The sequence below is a fragment of the Bos taurus genome, chromosome 4 (assembly GCF_002263795.3).
Source record: "Bos taurus isolate L1 Dominette 01449 registration number 42190680 breed Hereford chromosome 4, ARS-UCD2.0, whole genome shotgun sequence".
Lineage (NCBI taxonomy): Eukaryota > Metazoa > Chordata > Mammalia > Artiodactyla > Bovidae > Bos > Bos taurus.
This window is the reverse complement of record NC_037331.1, coordinates 94250647-94273350: the sequence shown is the minus strand read 5'-3', so window position 1 is coordinate 94273350 and position 22704 is coordinate 94250647. Positions and strand designations below refer to the sequence as shown.

General features: G+C 42.8%; 2 protein-coding genes and 1 non-coding gene across 7 annotated transcripts in view; 1 reads left to right on the top strand and 2 right to left on the bottom strand.

The window, feature by feature from the left end:
* The window catches only part of COPG2 (COPI coat complex subunit gamma 2), a 179904-nt gene extending 170246 nt beyond the window's left edge, over positions 1 to 9658 (top strand). For 2 of the 4 annotated variants that reach the window (XM_059885668.1, XM_059885667.1), the window contains 4 exons: positions 7200 to 7297; positions 8063 to 8201; positions 8497 to 8595; positions 9062 to 9658. In XM_059885668.1, the coding sequence (XP_059741651.1) occupies positions 7200 to 7297; positions 8063 to 8201; positions 8497 to 8595; positions 9062 to 9192 (467 nt within the window). In that variant the 3' untranslated portion in view covers positions 9193 to 9658. 4 annotated transcript variants of the gene reach the window in all.
* On the bottom strand, positions 9568 to 22513 carry MEST (mesoderm specific transcript). Of its 2 annotated transcripts, none has more exon segments than NM_001083368.1 (12): positions 9568 to 10844; positions 11729 to 11792; positions 12626 to 12702; positions 14027 to 14128; positions 14378 to 14448; positions 14964 to 15004; positions 16098 to 16156; positions 16289 to 16425; positions 16549 to 16626; positions 17035 to 17114; positions 18914 to 19068; positions 22252 to 22299. In NM_001083368.1, coding segments are annotated over 12 exon segments (1008 nt in total). In that variant the 5' UTR covers positions 22278 to 22299; the 3' UTR covers positions 9568 to 10726.
* Positions 18177 to 18268, bottom strand: MIR335 (microRNA mir-335). Its single transcript, NR_031203.1, has one exon. It is a non-coding gene; the product is annotated as a microRNA mir-335 (primary transcript).
* Positions 22514 to 22704: the final 191 nt, after the last annotated feature.

The window sequence follows — 22704 nt, the reverse complement described above, 5'->3', positions numbered from 1 at the left end:
AGTCCTTTATTCACTTCACAAACTCTCTTTTCCTTCTTAGTCCATTATAAACTTAGTCCAAATTCTGTATCATGACCCACCAGTCAATAAACACCATTCTTAAATCAACCCTCCACATCTGCAGGAAGCTTCACTGCTCTTTCATTCCTTTCCCTCTGTTCCTGTGTTGCCCTAGAGAAGCAAGCTTCCTGGTCTTCTGTGTCCCTCTTTTCAGCTTCCACCTACATTTACGCATGCTTACAGATACAGTTGTTGCTTCGGGACAGATATCCCCTCATGTTGGGCACTCACTGCTCAGCCCCTGCCATCTTCCCTAAGTGTCCCACACTCTTTCCCACAGCATTTGTTTGTACCATTGATTCAACAGAAACTTCCAGAGGGTTCCTGTCACTGGCCTACCTTTTGTGTCCATCCCACTTGCCTTGTTTCTGACCTTTCACTCTTATTGACCACACCCATTACTGCCAGTATTTTTCCAAAAAGCATCCTGGACCGCAGAACTTCATACTCCAGCTCTTGTTTGGCTACCTTTTAACCTCACTTTCTCTCCTTATTCATACACACCTCTGACACATCTCCAGTTCCCATTCGCTAATGTTCCCATTTAGCGCTCTTCATGCCCTTCCATGTTTATTCCTCAGCCCTGCATGTTCTTCACCCTAATTCACACACACTTTCTCCTTATTTAGCTTCTAACCTCTTTTGCTCTTTCCTTCTTTGCTATATTTTCATTCAAGTCTCCCCAGGTGCTTCTCTTACCTTCTGTAAATTCTAATATATTTCTTTAACTTCTGAGTATATCTCATATAGTCAATTTTCCTTTGGAGAATTCCCCCATATATCTTCAACTTTCATAGCAATGAATGCATATTCTTTTTGAGGTTTCCTCCTCTCCTCACTCCCACTCTATCCCTCACTCAAAACCAATTTTCTACTCTTTAGACAAGCCTTTCCCCTAGACAGCTGCTAAGCTGTCTTCTTCCTTTTCATCATGGTCTCTGGCTCAGGTGTGGTGCCATATGCCTCCACGTGGTATCAGTGACAGTTTCTTCGTCAATATTAAGTGATACCGTCTCATCTGGCAGCAATGTTAACTTTACTATTGTACTCCTTTTTGGCTTATTAAAAATGGTACCTTATATTCAGCACCCCTCTTTGATTCAGAGACTGGGTACGTACATATTCCCATATCTAGATAAAGGAACATGTCACATTCAGCAGTCACGGTTCAGACCCTGGACTGGATTATATAGTTCCAGCCCCTGTAGCCTGTCTTCTACAAAGTCTCCTGAACAGTTCCCCCCACCCATCACCTCAGTTCTTATGTAGCCACATTCCCTCCTTCCTCTCTTTGAGTGGTTGTCATCTAGATTAACAAAAATCACTGTCTTCAGGTTCCTCCTCTCCCACGTCCCAGGATTTCTCACTCTAGCACTCTTTCAATGCCCCTACTCGTTGGCCATGTTACTTCCTGCAAGCTTCCCACCCAAGTCTTAAGTCACACAGCCCCTTCCCTTTTTATAGCCACCATTCTCCCTTTATCTACTGTCTTTTCTTACAAGTCTCCTCAGTTGCTTATTTTCAACTAATCCTAGTATGACTGCTTGCTAGCAAAGATTTTTTAATCAGAATTACTCCTTATCTGCCTTTATCTAAAGCAGTGGCTCTCAAACTTCAGTTTGTTAAAATACAAACGACTGAGTCCCACTCGAAATTGCTGATTCAGTGGGTCTAGTGGGGCCGAAGAATTTTCTAACAAAAACCAACCCCTTTAATTTAAAATTTCCAACGAAGGCATCAGGAGCGAGTCTACTCCTGACTGTCACTCCTTTTCAAGCCTGTTTCTCTCCCATTGTACAGACTAGTCATTGCAGTCTGGCTGACACCCAGCACACTGAGCACTTTGGCCCGTCCTCACACCTGCAGGCTTGCCCACTCTGGGAATCCTGAGGGTCCTGTGGTTTGCTTGTTGCCCTCCATTCAGAGTCGCCCTCTTGTCTGTGCAGCACTCCTCTTGGCTTTAACTCCCCCCGCCCCGTGCCCTCTTCTGTGTCTTTTGGCCCACATATGGGACCTTCTCTCTCCAGTCAATAGCTGTCATTCTTTAAATGGTATTCTTTTAATCTGGGGGCATCTGTAACGTCACTCTCCAATTCGTTTTCTTGTTACCTGTCTTGCCCTGAAGAACTGTGGTACCTTATCTTTAGCTTCTCTTCTTGTTTTAGCTACCATTCTATTTCACTCAAGTGGATCCAGTCTCCTTGGAAACAGCACTCCCTAGCCAGGTTCTCTCCTCTGTAGCTGTCTCTTCACTTTCTGAAAACCTTCACATGGCAGAGTAAATTCTAAGGATAACTTTAACATGGTATCTGCATGATATTTGTTTGTATCTCCCTTTGGTTTTTGCCCTCCCACATCTTAATTACATATAGCATAATTTCCTTTACCATCTGTACATGAAAATAACAAATGAAGTTTTACTTTTCAGTTGGGTTTACAACTATCCCTGGCCGCTTACCTCATGATCCATGCTACAGAACCAAGTGCTCAGAGATTTATCTTGGTGTCGTTGAGGTTGCTAGCCTGTTTTTAATCCTCCTAACTAAAACATCCCATTACTTTTAGGCCCTGTTCTTCTCCCATTGTATATACTGCTTTTCAGACTCTGGCATTAAGAACCATCATTTGACCAATTAGACCTATTATAAGATCTTACAGGAGTTCCCATTCTGGGAAACTGTTCCTCATCTTATCTGCCCATGCCACTCCACCTGTTCTCAATTACTCTTCACGTAGTTCTTCCCTTGGGTAGTTTCCCATCTCTCTTCTTTCTTGTTTAATCATGATCTCTGGTACAAGTACAGTGCCAGCTCCCTCCTGCAGTACCTGCCAGTCTTCACATGACCCCATCTCTTCTGCAGGCTCCTCTGCTCTTTCCTTTGATTAACCCTAGAGAAACACTATGTTACCTACATCACTCGTTTTTTCAGCAACTACCTTTGTAGCACTCCCCATGGATTGAGTAGTGAGTGTTTTTCTTTCATCTTCCTTGTTTCCTGCACACTATTATGAGTACATTTGCACTCTTCAGTTCAGTACAGACCTTCTGCCACTGGCCATGGCTCAGATCCATCACCTTTAGACTCTTGTTTTATCACTCAGTTGGTCATATTTGTTGCTTCAAACATCACTGGAGCAAAGATTCCCAGATTCTGTTAGGCACTCACTCATTAACACCAGCTCTCATATGCCACTTCCTCTTCACATCCTCTCTCCTCTTTGGTTGTAATCTAGCTTAGCTCCCATCTCTCTACTTAATACGCATCTCTGCCCTTTTCCAGTGTTCCTCCTTCTGGCCCTCTTTACTGCCCTTCCCTACTCTCACACACCTTACATTCAGCACCCCAACTTAAACCCTCTAACTTCTGTTTTATGCTTCTAGCCTCCATCTTCTCACCTGTCTCTTCCTCCAGAATTTTTTCCACACAAATCTCCCTAGGAAATGTCTGTCACTTTTAGCCATAATAGGGTAACTTCTAAGAGTAACCAATTTTAATGGTACCCTGCAGTAATCTACCATATCTCAGCTGTCTATCACCCTTTCATTTACCATCTGTCTACAGATGAAATGGATGCAAATACTTCTCTTCAGGTATATTTCCTTCAGAATCTTCACTCATCTCCCCATCTACTACAATAACCTATCCTCTGGCCAAACTACCTATTCACGTCCTCTAATAAGTCAAACTTGATCTCTAAAGATGCCAGCAGTGGGTTTTTATCTGCATTCATTGTAACCGGCTTCCTTATATACTTTCCTGTCACCCAAGTCCTTTGACAATTTCCCTCCAAATTGGTGCTTCAAGAGCTGATCTGCTCCTCCCTCCCACTCCAGTCTTTGGCCTCACACTTTGTGTACTTCTCATCCCCACACGGTCTTTACGTTCAAAACGTGTCCCGTTAGACCCTGCTGAGCTCTGGCAGGGTTTTTGATTCAAAATCTTTGTTCCACACCTCTCTGCCTTCTCTGCTTTCCACTGTACAGTATTTCCATTTCTTTGCCTCCAGTCTCTCTCTCCTTTCCTATTCCATCCTGACTTGTGGCCCAGGAGTGCTGTCTTACCCTTCCTGTTGACCCCTGTCATTCCTCAGTGGCTCCTCTCTGCCTGGGAGCAGTCTAATCTTTCGGTTCTGTACCTTTCTTCCTTGCCCCCCATATTTGTCCTAGAACAGCCTTATCTTCAGCACCCCTCCTGCCACGTGTGTAGCGTTTCCCTGGAGAGCACATATCCTCATTTTTGGCACTCACTGCCCCACTCGCTTTCTTTCATTTGCCTTGACTCCCCTCACTCTCTATGCACTGCTTTCTTCTCAGTTCGGTCCAGACCTGTGGGGAATGCTGCAGGTAGCTTGTGTTTCTGGCCCATCCCTCCTATCCTCTTACCTTCTGCCCCACTGACCACATCCTTCTCAATATCTATCATTCCAGCGAAGCTTTCTGGAATCGCCGCATAATCCCCCTTACCTAGTCGCAGTCTTCCTTCCCTCCAGTGGCTGAGGCCTGGCCGCTCCCAACCTGCCATTTGTCATAGCGCATGTCCTGCTCCCCAGCCTGAGTCACACAGCTCTTGCCTTTCTTGTCTTCCAGCATCCAGCTTTTCTTTAATTCTGTGTTTTGGGGTTTTTTCCGTACAGGTTTGCTCAATAGTTATCTCCCATTTTCAGTCAGTCCTCACAAGACAAGCCTCCTTTCTGGGAACAGTTTTAATGCAGATCTTCAGGGCATTCCTCCCCTGTGCCCTTGTTATCTGCCTTGTGTGGCTCATGAAGCACTTATCTTTTTTATGGCAATATGCTCAGTCTTGTCCTCCTGCCATGGAAAGGCTCTCTCACCCACTCTCCTCATCGCTCATGTTAGTAGTCATCCTTTCTCACAACAATAAGCGATTGCTACCAGTGGGTTTTACTGGAGTTCACCTTAGAGTCCATGTAACTCTTCACTGTATCAACCAAACCATTTAATTGAAAATTTGCCACAAAAGTTTCAGGAACACTATCTGTATTAATACCACTCCCGTTTACTTTTTTAATCCATTTTTCCTTATCCTTGCTTATACATAGTGTCTTGTGTCTTTACTCATAATAAAATTTAACCAGGTAGCCCAGTCTCCGATCTACCATTGTTCCCATCTCTCTTTACTGCTCTTCCTCATTTTCCAGTGGCCTCGGTGAACCAGCATGGGATTCGCCATACCCCATAATCTTCTATGACTCACCATCTGCTCTGCCTCTCCATTTTTATTTGACCTTTGTCCATACCATAGTCCCATCTTCTCCTTTTTTTTTAAAATAACTCAACTGACCCATTCTAAATTTCTGTTAATTTCTACTTTCTTCTTCCACCTTCCTCCTGCAGAAAACCCTACCTCAGTTTAACCAAGATCATTCATCAATGAACCCCCTACTGCACTGAAACAGATTCTGTAATTGATAGGTACACCCTTTCCTATGTGGGGCAATCCACTTCCACCATCTGTTTTCAGTATACTTGAGTAAATTCACTTGCTTTCTGAATTCAGGCCTGTTATTCATAGGATTCCTAGCAGTGGCTTCAATTATCTCTAACATTTTAATCTCTTGACTGCTTAAGCTCACTAGAGCCTACTGCAAAATATCTATTCTCCTCCTCCTTCCTTGGAAGTATAAAGTATTTCAGATTTGTTCCTAAACAGATTCTCTTCTCAGCACCTATGTACTAGCATCTCCTTACTGCTTCCATTTATACCATGCCTTTCTGGCCTCTTTCCTTTGGCTTGTGTACCTTCCTCTGCTTGCTGAAGCTCTTTTGCATCTTTTGAGAATCCGATTAAACTGTACATCCTTTCAAATTTGTTGTAATTTCCCCAGGCTGTTAATCCTGAACTCCCACATAGCACTCTGTTAAAGCTTACATTAAAGAGTCTATAGCATTGAATTGTAATGCCAACAGGTGTGTAGAGGTAGACCTCTCACACATGCTTATTCAACTCCTAGACAATCAGCTGTGGGGAGAGAGGTCATGTCTTAGTCATCTTTTTACCTAAGGGCCTGGCACATTTATTTGCACCTTTACATTATAAATATATTGACATTTTCTATATTTTTGAATGGAGGGAGTTTACTAAAGTTAAGATTGAGCAAATGAAAGTCCCACTCTCCAACCTGTCACACATGGTCTTTACATCTGAGCCTGTTCTTTCCTTTCCTAGCCTGTCCCCCAGCTTTCTAACTCCACAGTTTCACACACACACACTGTCCCCCAGCCTTCTAACTCCATAGTTTCTCTCTCTCTCTCTCTCTCTCTCTCACACACACACACACACTGTCCCCCAGCTTTCTAACTCCAGTTTCATACACACACACGAAACTGTTTAAACTGTTAATCCTTTTCCAGTCCATGGACTAGACCCTTTGTGCCTTTTCTTCATCCATGATTAATAAATACCCTCCTTCAAACAATTTAGAAAATCCTCTCTTCTTCATGAAGACTTCACTGTCCTTCTTTTCTTACTGTTTCTGCTGATTATCTCAAAACATATCATTGCCCACTTGCTCTTCCATTGTACGACACTGACTTTGCCAATATTAGAACTTCATTGCTGACCTACTCACTACAGGTTGAAAGTTGACATACTGCAAGTTCATTCTGGTGATCTGTAAATCCACTGTTGGTCCACAATCTCTAGATATGATTATTTGTAAAAGATACTGAGACTCTGATATACTTTGTCAGGATTAATGATCTGTGTGCTTGTAACTATCCATATTTTATGCTTTGTCAGCTCGTAAACCAGTGGCTTTTAATGTTTTGCCCGGTGTGGTGGAAAGTTCCTTGGAAAGTGTCTCCCCTGCTGCTTTCCTGATCCATAGTCAGATGCTTTACCACTGAGCTCGACCCCCTGCTTTCCTTATCTGAATATAAAAACAGAATTTTGCTCAGGTCTTGTTTTCTGTACTATTCTGACTTGCAGCAGGAACCAGATTTCAAAGTCCAGCCTACAGGCGCCTTGTGAGAACTATGACCCTAGAGAACAGCCTACATATGTTTCACTTGATAATTCAGAACACAGAGCCAAGGGCAGACCGTGCCTCCCAGGTGACTGCTGGAGACCATGTGCCTGTGCGGCCCTGACACAGGCTTGCCTGCTCTGTCTCCTCAGCTGCAGGCACCTTTAGCTGCACCATGAAGTTCACTGTCCGGGACTGCGACCCTGACACGGGGGTTCCCACCGAGGAGGGGTATGACGACGAGTACGTGGTGAGTCTCCCCTGCACAGAGGGACTCACTCTGACCCCTTGCTCCACTGAGTGACTTCTGTCCAGAGAGAACATTTTTATAGGAACATCTGACATGAACTTATGGGACTATATTCTTCTCATACACGCTACAGCTGAGGAGGACCTGGGTTAATCTGTCATGGGATTTACCCCATGACTGGTTAATGCAAAACTCACCGTTTCTAATGTCTTTGTTAATAGGGATAATTCAGAGATGAAAATAATTACATGATCTTCATTGAGATCAGTTTTATTTAAAGTATTGAGAATTGCGATTTTTTTGTTTTGTTCGGCAACTTTTAATTTACTTGTAGCCACATCATGGATGGCAAAGGCTTCAAAGAATTCAGGGAAAGTTTTATTATGGAAAAATCTACCTGTTAGAGAATGCAGAGTTCAGAAGGCATACAGCTTGAACTCTGTGGTGATATGTGGGAACGTGACTGCTCTGTACCTACCCCAGTGCTACAGATGCTGATCTGAATACAGGTCTTGCCAAACAACCTGGTTTTTTGCTTTCCTTTGTCAGGGCCTATGCTGTTTGACTTATCCCCTATGCTGTTTGACTTATCCAGACTACAGAACTTCAAACTAGTCTGAAGTTTTAGTTGAGTTTAGTAGTTTTTCCTAGGTTCGTGCAAAGGATATAATGCAGGATGATAAAACCAAATGAACTAGTTTCTACTGTGTTTGTTCTGAATTGAGAGGGTGTTCATTTTCTGACCCCTGCTTGTTAACCTACTAGCTAGAAGATCTTGAAGTGACTGTGTCTGACCACATTCAGAAGGTAATGAAGCCTAACTTTGCTGCTGCCTGGGAGGAGGTTGGCAACACCTTTGAGAAAGAGGAGACCTTTGCCCTCAGTTCTACCAAAACTCTTGAAGGTAAGAACAATTTTCTTTAATAGTGTATTGCCTGATAACAGTCTAACACCTAATAGGCACATTTGTTATTCTAGAAGGACTCCCTTTTCTTAAATACTTCACCAACTGTTTCACTTAAGAGGCCAGAACCCTGTCTTCATCATCTGAGTCAGCCCACTTCCAGTCCAGTCATCTCCCTGCACAAACCACCACCAGTCCCCACCTCTATCGCCCACCCCCCCGCCCCAAACTAGTACAGAGCCAAACCCCTATGCTGACCTTTTCTGATACTGCTGCATCCATCTTCTCAACACAGAAGCTGTCAACAACATCATCACATTTCTGGGCATGCAGCCATGTGAGAGGTCAGACAAAGTACCTGAGAACAAGAATTCCCATTCCCTCTATCTGGCAGGTAAGAACCTTTATCAGATTTCTTCTTTATTTTGTTGCAGAATTTGATAGGAAGGGATGTGCATGGGCATCTCATGCCCTGCTACTGTCCCACTGTTAGCAGAGTTACAGCTTGAAGCCCCATCAAACTGAATAATGTTGTAGCTGTTTAATTTGCGTGCTGTCCTTAAGTTGTTCTCTTAAGATGCATATTTGGCCCAAAGCACTTAAATCTCTCCTATAGCTACCAATGCCCCCACCTTAAGTACTCCATATCAGTATTACTGAATACCTTCTATGTGCCTGGTATTATTGGAATATAAAAGAGTATTTAGAATCTGTATGTAGGATTCAATTCCCACCATAGGCATAAATCTCTAGAAAAGCTAAAGTAATAGAAAGGAAATGCAGGCAGAGCATGAGAAGTTTCATTATTCAGAGCTTGTTTTGAGTTCTTAACATGGTTTCCTCACTTCTTTTCCTCTCAGGTGTATACAGAGGTGGCTATGATTTATTGGTGAGGTCCAGGCTGGCCTTAGCAGATGGGGTGACCATGCAGGTGACTGTCAGAAGCAAAGAGGGAACACCTGTAGATGTTATCTTGGCTTCTGTTGGATAAGGTTTTACTGGGCGAGTTGAAATTGATGTACCCTTCACTGTCGGTGGGCTTTCAGGCTATTGGCATGAATTTCCCAGAATCATACTTTTAAAAATTAATGATTTCAAAAAAAAGCAAATTAAATATTTGGCCCTGAGCCAGCAGATCAAGCAAACATCTGTCTTTGTGCATGTCTTTCTGTTGTTGTTCCTTTTTAATACACTTGGTCAGCTTTGGTATGATAGTACAGCTTTTGGTGAGCTTGAAAATCAAATACTATCCTCTACCCCAGCTGCTTAGCTTCATTGAACTCTTTAATGTGTGTCTGAAGGCTCCTGGCAGTGTTGGAAAGCTTTTATCCCAGAGGGGTGGTTGGGGAGGGGAGCCAGAGTCCACTTTTGTCAAAATTCATTTTTATTAATAGAAAAGAAACACTTATTCCAGTTGTTATACTTGAAGTTGCTAATAAAAAAAATATAAATCACCACTTAATGATCCTGCTTTAACTACTAAGACAATGAAACTGCGGCTTAAAAAAAAATATTCAGCACCATTTGCTCATAGGCCTTTCAGACTGTGTTCTTTAAGTTTCTGGAACTTTCCTGTCTGTAAAGTACAGGAACTGCTGAGCTACATGAGGAACCCTCTCTGGGACAACCAACGAGAAGTTAAGCAGTCAGTATACATTCAGCCCGGTGACTTGGACTGTACAACGTTCCCCTCCTCTCCACTAGCTCAGGAGGGACAATGCTTCTATGCACTGAGGTATGAAGAGTCTGACTGTTATAAGCTGGAAGGATGAGTTCTAACAGCAAAATAACAGTAAATCTCTGGCACAAAGGCTACTGTCTTTAATGTCCTGTGATTTTAGGAAATTCTGTAAATAGCTTGGATTTAGTTCAGTTTACTCAAATGAAATGTTTAAGGTCTGCTAGAGTATCTGCTGGTTTAGTATCTTTATATATATAATAAGTGTAGGGAAATCATAGTCTTGAAGTATACTTAGAATACTGCATTATTTAAACCAAAGTCTAACAAAATATCTACAACTAGAAGCAGCTAATGAAACTAAATCCAAAGTTATGACAAGGGAAACTCACTCTCACTTGAAGCTGTACCACTTAGAGAACTCAAAGCCATTCGAGGCAAGGTGAAGGCAGCACCTTTAGATAATTCCAAACCAGGCCAGAAATCAGCATTTCCAAATACTTCAGAAAAGTCCACAGAAGTGTTTCAAAGACTTTTATGCAAAAGAATATCTATCTTTCTGCATCAGTGAGTGGTAGTGCCCATCATAATTTCCTGTGTAACACAAAGACAAAGGCAAGTCCATACACTTGATCAGATGTCAAAGGAATGGGAGGTGGACCATCCGGTCACCTTACAGCTTCTGCTGGCTTTTTACTATGTGCTGTTCACCAGTGTGAGTCAGGTGGACTTTAGTGAGAGAATAGTGTCTGGTGGCCAGGACCTCTTTTGGGCATTTCTTCCTAAGTGGATTACACGACAGATAAGGGAACAGGGGAGGGAATACAGGGGAGCTACTCTTTCCAGCTCAGAAGGAGTTGATGAAGCCCATATATGCATTCAAGAAGCCCATGGGATCCTCTAGCTGTGGATAGTGGCTAATGTGGTCATCCAGAATCGACACTGTGGACCGCGGCAGCGTTTTCCTAGTGGAAGAGAACAGCATGGAGGTGAACTTGAGGCTGGAGGGAGGGAGAGGGGTGTAAGCCAGTGGGCAGCCCTAGTAAATGCCCCTGTGGACATACCACACTGGAAAGAACCAACAAAGAGCTCATTCACCTTCTACTTTGGAATTGTATCTTTAGGCAGATAAACACGCCAATTCCATTTATAATGTATACAGACTAGTTTTTAAATATTCCAACAGACCACAATGTGAAAATGCAACACACGTGCAACATGGGTCAGAGCAGGATGACTCCCAGCTCCTTAGGTAAGTGGCCACTCAGCAACTCACTGTGAGTGAAGACAAAAGACCTTGCTTACCCTGAGGAGATGAGAGGGCAGTCTGTTTAAAATTAAATGCAAGCTATTTACTACTGGGTTCTTTCTACTAGGCCATGTGAAGGTATGGAACATTTTTATGTGACATTGTCAATCAAGCACTCATATTCCGACACCTTCCCACTAAGTACCTAGAGAGCAGAACAACCTGAGAAGGCACTTTTGCACAGCTCTCTCTTCCCGCACAGTCTCCGCAGCTGAGGCCAATGAGTGGCTTTACAATCAAACTTAAAGCAAACAGTTAAAATATATCCACTTCCATTCCTTGGTTCACACAATAGCTTTTTCTTACCTGTACACCGTGGAACATGTAGAGTGACACATGTAGACTGATAACCATGATAGTGAAAACAGGCTGTATAAACCAAGAGAATGTATAACTGAATTTCTTGATCTTTACACTATGTGAGAATTAAGATTTCCTCAGTTCATCCAGTGAAGTCAGAGACAGGCTAGCGCAACAGCCCTCAACGGGCAGTCCTGTTCACCACTGTCAGGAAAACAAAGACCCCTGAGGGAGACTCACCTGTACAGCTCCAAAAACTCAGGATAGGGGTTCACCGGATCCAATGGCCCATAGATAAAATGAACTAGGAGAAGGGAGAGGAATGAATTATTAACAGCTCTCACACCATAAAATTACCCCTCAAAATTTTTTTCTTTAAATAATTTTTTAATAATAGAAAACGTAGCTTCTTTCAATAAGTAGTTTACAAGGAACATATGAGAATAAGCCTAAAAATTAGTCCATTTGAGACCTTTTCACCTATAAACACCCATTCATTCTCTTCCTCTCTTCTTTGCCCTGGACCAAAAGGTATAAGCCCCACTTCCAACATTTCCATTTTATAAATCCAGGAGACTGTCATTCTTTTAAGTCTCTCTTCACTTGTAATTGACCCTTGACATTTGAAATCAACCAATGATATCCTGAACACTAATTATTCTATGTGAGACCATGCACTGTTTTTCAGTCCATAGGAATGAAAAGACAAATGAGCAGAAACCACCTATAAGCCTCTTGATTAGTAATCTAAACAGTCTGTCGTCCCAGCAGTTCAGCACTGAACGTGGCGACTACCGACAGTGCACAGCACAGAAAGTGGTCTAATCGCACTGACAGACACCAGCGCCTTCTGTGATAGGAACGCAATATTTTATATACTTCTCTACAACACATGTCCCTGGTTTCCAGATTAAATACGGGGGGCCAGTTATATCTGAACTTCAAATAATGAATTTTTTTTAGTATGTCTCAAATACTGCACAGCATATACTTATCCTAAATACATATCTGTTGTTTATCTGAAATTTATTTTCAAATTTAGCTGGGTATCTTGTATCTTGATTTGCTAGGTCTGGCAATTATTTAAGCCCATGGTCCCTCAGTTTTCCTGCCAGGAAGTAACACAGAAATACTCACTGGGAATAGATACAGAGGCAAGGGCTCCCACCCAGCGTCTTCTAAACTTCTTCCTCTGATTGATGTACTGCAAGAGACTGTAGGACAGACAAGTCAGCAAGAGTAAAACAGGAAACTTCTATTGTTCTGTGGATGCAAAGGCCTGACAGGAACCACAAGGAACACCATCTATGTTTTCTTAATCCAGAAGCACCTTGCTATTCCTGGGAATGGCCCGCTTAACTTACTCATTTCTCTTAACCTCTGGAGTTCACTACTACGTAGCTATGGCAGTGATCATGCCTACTATCAATGTCAGAATTAATGGTTCTCTGTGTTTATGAAGCAGGGACTGAGATCTAGGAAGGCTGGAAATTACTTTGGATTAAAAGTGACTAAAGTCTGAGTCTAAAGTTCTGATTTTGGCTCCACCACTAACTAGCTCTGTGACTCAAAAGTTGTTAGTAACCTTTCACCTCAGTTTTCTCATCTTTAAGAGGACTCAACTACAAGATCTGTAAATTGACATCTGCTTCTAAAATTCTCAGGGTAGAAGAAGTTCATGAGCACAAAGCTTCATCTCCTGCATTATCCACAGATAAAATGGAGGAGGAGCCCTTTCCCCACAGTGTAAGATGTCAGAACTCAAACTCGTGTGCTCTAATAACTGTGCCTGGCAACTGTTTTTGTGAACTTAAAACATCACCTTGTAGAACTTTCTTGAAAATACAAGGGAATTTTAAAAGAGGGCTTTGTTTTCCAATTTTTTTTATATTAAAATGAATCTTCAAGGATCCCAGGTGAGTTTGAGGTGAGGAGGAGGAATGACTCCTTTGACCTCACAATTTCCAGCAGAGCCACCAGTTAAAACACTGGAAGCTACACTGACCCAGCTGGCAAAGAGGCCGTATCCCAAGCAGTTCCGGATATCCTATCTCAAGGTCCCTCTGTGAAAGCAGCTACATTCTCATTTGAACCAAAGGATGGGAATTCTTTGTACAAGACAGAGAATCCTCCCTTCTCAGTCCCTGTTGCTATAGAAAGGATGCAAAAAAGTAAGAAACCTGTACTTTGAGAGAGGAATTAGGCACCTTTCAGAATTATACATTTTGAAGTACTTACTATTGCCAAAAAGTCCAAAGACAATTTACCAGTCAATCAGCCAGTTACAAACTGAATTAGCACTGGAATTTGCAGTTGTTTACCCAAACTTTTTGTACCAAATGGCTTAGGCTCAGTGGCTACTATTCTCAATTTCTTTCTTTCTTAGAAAGTACAGAGCAGGACTTCTTGGTTTGCCTCATACGTCATAAGCACTCTTCTTGGAAGTTATGAAAGCAAAGAACAGAACACAATCCCACATCTTTTCCCTACTTCCCCAAATAAGTGTCTCTGGAAACCAAAACAAAGGTTATTTCTTACCTGTCAATAACCAAGTTCCCATCATTGTTGCGTATCCCTGCCCACATGTCCCACAGCTCACTCTCAGAAGGTCGGGTGTATGGCCCAAAGACGGGGGTGAGACTGAATAAGTCCAAAAAAGCAGAAAGGCTAAGTGTGAGAAGAGCTCAGTACATCAAGTATGATTGGCACTTCAGGTCACCTATGTCCAGCCCTTGACTGGTTTTTATGAATTCCTCCTACTACTTGCCTGGCAAGTGGTCAACACCTTTAAAGTATCAAGCCCTAAGATCTGGCCCAGAGCTTTAATGCAGCAACTTTTCACTACGCTGTTCCTGGGCTGAAGTAAGTCCATCTTTAACAATAACTTACCCTCGAGAGAATACGAAGAAGTTCATCAACCGTGTGAGGATGGGTGACAGCATGCCTCCATCTTTGAGAAGCTATAGGTATAAAAGTAAAAATCAGGATTCCAAGGAAAGAAGACAACTAGCCAGGATATAAAGTTTTATACTAGGAACTAAAAAAGGACTTTAACTAAATCCACTGGATTTCAGTTTCTTGATTTGCTTACCCACATTCTTTTCTCATAGATGACAAAGCTACTTCTAATTTCCTTTAAGATTACATTCTACACTGATATATTTGATTTTAGGATCCCATTTTGTTGAAACATCATGCTAATATCCTAAGTCTTTAGATAGCTGTATTTCTCCAAAAATAGTTATTGATCTCAATTTCAGAAATAAAGCTTTGTTTATATAGGGTTACTTCTACTGCTTTGCTTTTCCTTTATTAAGGAAAAAATTAACTTTATTAACATGTAAGTTCAGGAAGAAATAGATTTTTTAACTACAGCCTGTGGCAGCAGGTATGGGCCCTTGTAAAGGTTCCAGCATTACAGAGATCAGTATAAATTTGAAAAACTATTAAAGAGCTGGTCGATGGAGTAACCAACCTTTTGTAGAAGGAGAGGACGGTGAGTCTCAGGAAATATACCTGTAGGAGAAGAGACTTAAGTTAGTCATTTACCAACAATTTTAGGCCAAACAGAGACTCATCATCAAAGGCTAGTCACCCTATTAATCACCTTAGTGGCTATTACTGCCAAAAACAGAATTACAAATAAAAACTTAGTACTGTCATTTATTAATTCTCCAGGGCATTGTGTTTACCAGGTCAGATTCTATCCCACTGGAATTACTTTCCCCACTGCAGAGAAAAGGGAAAAATATGTCTCAGTCATCCACACTGGCAATGACTAGACTTGCTCCCCTTAGTGATTCCACCCATTCCTTGGAATGCATAGTGTTGTTACTGTTTGGGGCTGCAAAGGAAACCAGAGATTTTTTAGGAAGTGTAGGTCCTTAAACCTAGTTTTTCCATTTCCTTTTTTTTTTCCCCCCAGAGTCTGTGGGAGAAAGCTATGAGCATGACTGATAAAAAGATTCCTCTCCCCATCTGCCCTTAAGGTAGTCTAAGGTATTTGAGGGACACCTGGATATATTCATGGATTTACAAGCCAGGCTCAATGGCAGGCAAAGAACAGGAAACATCTCCAAAAGGTCTAATTAAGGGTTCTCTAACTTGCAACTGAAACTTGGCACTGCTGTGAATTGAGAGTTTCCGACACAAACCACGACAGTGTTGGAAGCACGTGTGGCTTCATCTTCAGTCTGCAGAACCCACTGCAGTTGTCGCAGAGATGGTGAAGCATCATCTGCACTCCCCACTGCTTCTAATTACAGCTGTTACCAGACCCACCGTGAGATCTTGCTGGAATATGCATTAAACACATTTAAAAATCTTACTATACCCTATCTTACGGTAACACATCTTTTTATTAACTTATATCAAGATAATCAGTTTCCTTTGTAATCTTATTTTCTATATTAAAAAACATTGTTCTGAGAAAGGGTCAGTAAATCTCTTCAGACTACAAAAGTGGTCATGGCACAGGAGAGGTAAAGATCCACTCCTTTCTGTGGGTCTGTTTGCAGTACCATCAGACGACCATTTAGACGTCACTGCCGTTTCTAAACGTGGCCCTTCTAGGCTACACCTCGCTTCCCACCCTCCTCCATGCAATTACCTCCATTTGACAGACACAGACTCTTGATTGTAAGCCGACCAGATCGATTCTGCTTGAATCTAGAGATGGGAGGGAAACACAGCTAACTGAGCCAGTGAAGATGAACTCCCAAGAGGGAAAAGGCCCAGAAAGAATGTACTTCTACCATCTTAGACGAGTGCGACCTGTAGGAACGTCAGCGCCTCACTGACCTGTAGAGCAGCTCCTGAGCCACGGTGTCCCCGTAGTCGTGAGACAACAGGTTGATCCTGCGGCTCTGGAGCCCCAAATGTCGCAGCAGTGCCTCCACGATGCTGGCCTGCTCAAATATGGAATAGTGATGTGGCCTCTAGAGAAAGGAGAGCCCAGACACACAGGATGAAGTTGAGGCTGCAGGTCTGTCTGCCAGGCCGATCCCTTCATCCTCACCTACCCCCACCCCTCAACGCTGTACCATCTAGATGCCGCTTACCGGTTTGTCACTGAAGCCAAAGCCTAGGAAATCAAGGGCAATCACTCGATGAAACCTGAGGGTCAGACCTTCCCAAATCTACAAAAGAGAAAGGGATAGTTTGGTCCTAATCCTTCTCCTCGTCTCCAACCTACAGGAATAAAGGAGTTTCATCCCTATCTCAGCTTAACAGACAGCCTTTGATAAAGGGAAAGTCTCATGAAACCACCACAGGCCCACAAATGATCCTCTCGGAAAGTGCTTTATTCCTAATAATTAATCTCCATTGATGGAGGAACTCGAGCACTTTTTAACTTGGCAATGATCCCTCCCAGATTGCCAAAGACTTTTTTTTTTTAACTCCCTTACAGTAAATGAGAAACTGTTCTACATTTAATCCTATTTTATTAAGCAACTCAGATACGTAAAAGCCTTCTGCTGTTGCAAGAAAATCCTTGATTTTGGATTTTAAAGGCATAGTAGGACCCAGAAGTCTGATTTTATTACCTTGTACCAATCATAGCTGGATGTTGGAAAGCCGTGTAAAAGCACGACAATCTCCGGACTTCCAACCACACCCACAGAGTCTGGGAAGGAGAGAGAACAGTTAGGCCAACTCTAAGAAAATAACTTTGAAGATGTAAAAAAAATCTAAGTAATCTGGTATAAAGGTCAAGAAACACTCACCAAATTAATGACATTAATACATTTCTTTTTAAAATGCAAGCTTATTGCTTTAGGTAAGAACAGGCATTTGATAACTATTTCCTTTTATCCAGTATACTTAAAAATTGTAAATACAGCTAATACTTTATACAAACTTTAAGTGGAGCATAGTCTATAAAAATACTGAATCACTAATGTTCTACACAGAAACTAATTGTAAATCAACTATACTTCATTTTAATGTAAATAGCTCACTTTATATGAAAATACTTGATGGCAGACTGCTTACTTTCACCTAGGTTTTTAAAATATTTCCCTATTTCTCCCTTTATTCTGTATTATTGTTATATAAATTGCTTTTCCACAGTAAAGTTTCACAGTTATTAAAAGTACACTCACAATTTACAAACTACAAGTTCTGTGCACCAATGAACAGCCTCACAAAAATTCCCTAAAATATAGTAACTCTTTTCCACTCACTGAGCTCAGTTTATGCTGTTTGCCCAACACTATCATTTCCCGCATTGGAGACTCAGTCAAATATTAAAAGCGTAATGCTCGACTACTGCAAAATTCTAACAACTATAAAAAAGGTTAATCAACATAATCATGAACATTTTTAAATTTATAAACATCTTTTATATTAGCCAAGCATTTAAAGAGTAAGGAGCCTTGCTAATAGTATTAGATTAAAACTGATAGATTCATATACCACCATTGGCATGAGAATTTGATAATGAGGTTTATAAAAATAATTTGTTAAAAGCAATTAAAAATTTTATATACTTTAGCCTAGACATCTTAGTCTTGAGAATCCACACAAATAAATCATTTCATTTACAAGTAGTACTGTTTGAAAAAAAATAAGGAAAAAATTAACACATACATGAAGATTTCCCCTCAACATTAACTATTTAAAGCACTGAAAAACTGGAAACAATCTAAGTGACCAACATAAAGAAAATTATATACTTACTTTTTATTGAGTACAGCAAATGAGAGGAGGTCAGGAGCAATAATGAAAAACGGTTTATGACAAACATTTTTCGTTATTGCTCTTGACCCCCGCCCAAAAGTAATCTTTTCCGATCTCATTTCTCATTTTCTCTACCTATAAAATGAGAAGAACAGCACCTACCTCCAAGTACTGTTGTAAAGATTAAATGAAATAATGACGGTTGAAAACATAATTCAATGTCTACCATAAGGTAATAAGCAGTCGATAAGTAGCAGTAATGACAATAATTATTAGCAAGTTAATTTATACAAAGGTATAATATTTAAATCACATTCAGTTATGCATGTAAGAAATAATCTTTATAGAAAAATAAAACTCCAGGGTAGGGGAGGAACAGAACCACTGGTAGCTGTGTCTATGAATGCTGTTTATATTACCTGACACTAGGGGCGCTCACAAGAGAAAAGCCAGTACTGTCTATCAACACAAACCAGACCGCAAAGTAAATGAACAAGTCAGTCTGCAGACAGGAATCTCAATTCCACCACTCTCTCTCCCTCCCAGCAGTTTTCTGTGAGCTTCCCTGCTGTCAAGGTAATGAGAGAAATTAGTCCATTCCTCCAAATGAACACTGCACAGGAAAAAAAAGGGTTTTTGCCTTCATCGCGGAGGGGCGACAGAGACCAATGGATGCAAAATAACTACCTCGGTGGGACCCATGGGACCTTTTACATGCAGTGTTCCGAAGAGCCCTGTTCTTACCTTGGTAGAAGATGCGCAGTCCCTTGTAGGTGAAAAATTTGCCTGACGACTTCCATGAGTGAAGAGCGGGGGAAAGCTGCGGGGGCGGGATGTGCAGATAGGCCGCAAGCAGGGGCACCGCCAACAGCCCCACCTGTACCCACCACTCCCGCATCCTGTAGGAAAATCAGAAACCTGTTGTGAGCGGTCAGGTGACAATGCGCACGATCTGCAAGCCCCAAACCGGTCAAGTAGGGGGTGGATTTCTGCGCTGTGTGGTGACTGCCTTGTCCTCCATGTCAACCATGGCAGAAAATGTACTCTGCCTCCTACGGCCATTGCCGTATTTGGTCGTCGTTCTAATTTTAAGGGAAAATAGATTATTTTCATATGTAACTTTCCCCCTCAACTTCTCCCCACTTTAACTCTGCAGCCCCTCCCCTTGTGCTGTAGAGGTTTTTATATAAAGTAAAAGGAAGACAAGTTACTTAAGTAACTACATTGGCTTTTATCAAGGCATTCCTGGGGGGATGGGGGTATTTCCCTCATATTTACTTTAAAAGCTCTACAACCTACCCACTGGCCCCCGCCCCAGTAAAATGTTTTAAATATATATTTTTTTAACTCATTTAAAAAAATACGTAATAACATCACATGTCCTTAAGCAGAGAGCTGCTCTTGATTTTCTAGTGTTTATCAACCCTCTGACTCCAGTGAAGCCCAGTTTGATACTACTATATAGATTTGGGCCGAGAAACTGGTAGGGGTAAAGAGTGTGAAAGTAAGAAGATAGGTGCTTTGTACATTCCAACATAAGCAGCTTTGTCATGACCCTGAATATCTAATCTCTTAAGGCAGTGGAGCAGCAGATTTTATTTCTGCTTTTTTTAGCACTCTTAAGGAAGCACCCCTATTTATTTATTAGCATGCTCCTTACTCCCCATCTCCCCCCACACCCAAAAGGAGGCAGAGAATCTGAGAACTGATTTTGTTTTGGGGAGGAGGGCAGTGATTTACACACCCAACTTTTTCATGCCCATGACTTTGAAGGTCCAGGTCAGTTTATCCACAATAACAAGTGCTAAACAGGAATTAGAAACAGTCCCCTCAGTTTCTAGTTTATAACTCCTGAGGGTCACCAAAGAAAGAATTATCAGTTGAATGGATGTTCTCTTAAAAGTAGCCAGAATGGAAGGAAATACCTCCTAAAACTAAGAATTACAAAGAACACAGAACTATAAATAAGCGGAATTCATTGTGAAAGCCCTGGTGGAAATGGCTTTGTCTGGACACACACCCTTCCATCATATTACCTATAATCTGGTCACAATCCCTAACAAACTAATATTTATTTTAGAGCTTTTTTTTTTTTTTTAATAACTTGTGGTTTTATGTCCACAGAGAACCTCAGCTCCTTTGCCTATTTTAAGGCATACCAAGGCAGTCTCCCCACCCCCCGCCTCCCCGAAGTATATGTCCATAAAATAGTCAGTGACTTGGTTCTTTTAAGGTAGAAAGATTAAGAAATGATTAGAAAAAGTACCCTGAACATGATCATTATATCACAGTATTCACCCCGTAACAGTAATAGGCTGCATCCCATTATCTCCTTAAAAGGTGAGGTGACAAAAGGTATTATTAGGTTTAGGTTATCATTTCTCCGTGCTACCTGTCCTGGACATACATTTTCACCTGCGCATTTCATCCTTCCTGATCTCCCAATACTTCTCATTCATTTACAGGTTCCAGCAGCTGTGTATCTGCAGTGACTCAGCAGAGAGTCAGGGAGGGGATACTAGAGGAGGGGAGCAGGAGGCAGCTCCCCCCTCCATTCCTGGGGTTGAAGTGGTGGTGGCGGGGGGGCAGTGGTAGCCCCAGGAATGAACAGACGCTGTTTCTGGACACCACCATCCGCCACCTCTTCCTTCTCTTTTACTCTAAGAATGCAAAGAGGCAACCCCTCACGAAGCCATAAATTTAATTACTTCAGTAAAAATGCCCCTAACAATATTTTAGGATTGTTAGTATGAAAGCAGTCAGGCAGTCAGTAGGTAAAATGGATTAAACATTTTTTGACTAAAATCTCCATTATTTGATGAGCCAAGAATTAAGAATATAAATTCAGCAAATGCCAGTAACAAACCTTCCAGAAATTAATGAACATTTACGAGCCTTTATCTTGTAAATAGGAAAAATGCACACATTTAATACCACCAAACCTGCCCACTTTAGAGCATCGAGGTGAGACTATGAGCTACTTTGTGCGTGTGTGTGTGTGTGCTAAGACGCTCAATCGTGTCCGACTCTTTGTAACCCCATAGACTGTAGCCCACCAGTCTCCTCTGTTCATGGGATTTTTCAAGCAAGAACACTGGAGTGGGGATCTTTCCTTCTCCAGGGGATCTTCCCAACCCAAGGATGGAACCTGCGTCTCTTGCGTCTCCTGCATCAAATGGAGGATTCTTTACCACTGCGCCATTTGGGAAGCCCAATACTTTGTAAACCAGTGCAAATAATTCATGTGTAATATTATGACAGTTTGGTCACATCACTCTCACTTGGCTTCCTGTTACTTAAATCTAAAAAATACTTACGCCTTGGTGATAACACACTGCCAGTTCTAGTCACACCTATGCGGTAACTCATGCCACAACGACCGCAGGGTCTTCAAACCCTAAATCACGCCAAAGCAAAACCCAGGTCTAGAAACCCTACATCGCGCCAAGGTGATGCCAGAGTCTAAACATCTTAAGTCGCGTCAAGTGAAACCCAGGTCTAGAAACACTCAATTATACCAAGACGGTATTGGGGTCTAAAAATCGTCGTTTGTGCAGGGGTGACGAGAGGATCTAAAAATCTTCTATCGCACCATGGCGATGCCGGGGTCTAAAAATTCTCAATCATGTCAGGGTGATACTGAGGTCTAAACATTCTAAATTACATCAGAGTAGTACCAGGGTCTAAAAATCTTAACCCTAGGGCATACCAGGGTCTAGAAACCCTAAATCGCACAGGGCGACGCCCAGGGTCCAGAAATTCTAAATTGCATCAGAGCGATACCGGGGTCTAGAAATCCTAATTTAGGACACTCCAGCATTCTTTTGAACATTCTACAGCATTCGGGCGAGACATCTCCTCCCAAGCAGGTAGAGCGGGCTCAGGGGACAAGAACACATGCCCCCCCCCCACCCCCGACCTCCCGAGATTTTCCCCTCCAGTGCACGAGTGCCGGTCCGGTAGCCCCAGCTCCGACCGGCAACGTCTTACCTGCTAGCCCGCACCCTATTTGGGGACAGAGGCTCCAAGCCAGGCACACATTGCCACCGCCACCCCACCCCTGGCGCCCGCCACGCACCCACCTGCGGAGACGATCTCGGCGCACCATGGTGGTGTCTTAGCCCATGCCGCCTGCACGCCGGCCCAGAGCAAAGGGCGCGCTGCAGCGCCCGCAGCCGTGCAGGGCTGGCCGGCAGCAGGGCGCAGCCCACGGCCCAGGAGGGCGGCGCGGCCGCGGCAGGCGGCCACCGGGGTGGGCGCTGCGGCAATGCGCGAAGGCGCGGTTGCCGCAGAGGAGGCGCCACCCGCCGGGATGCACCAGGAGGTGCTCGTGGCCGCGGCAGCGCCGAGCGAGTGGGCACCGACTTTTAGAGCCCACCCGCGCCCCGCCCCTGGCCCGCCCACCGCGCCGCAGTGCCCCTCCCGCTGAAGCCACCTCCCCTCCTCGCAGCCCTGCTGCTGGCGCCCCTCCTAGTGCAGCTCCGGGGGGCGGGGGGGGGGCACTTTCAGGGGTGTTGACCCCACCAGCACCCCAC

Coding starts and splice junctions, on each gene's coding strand:
- MEST (XM_024990506.2), bottom strand. CDS start 22,277: ATGGTGCGCCGAGATCGTCTCCGCAG. Junction 17,115..18,913: donor ACTGCGCATCTTCTACCAAG/GTAAGAACAGGG, acceptor TCTCCTTCCCAG/ACTCTGTGGGTGTGGTTGGA. Junction 12,703..14,026: donor GGGAACTTGGTTATTGACAG/GTAAGAAATAAC, acceptor TCTGTCCTACAG/TCTCTTGCAGTACATCAATC.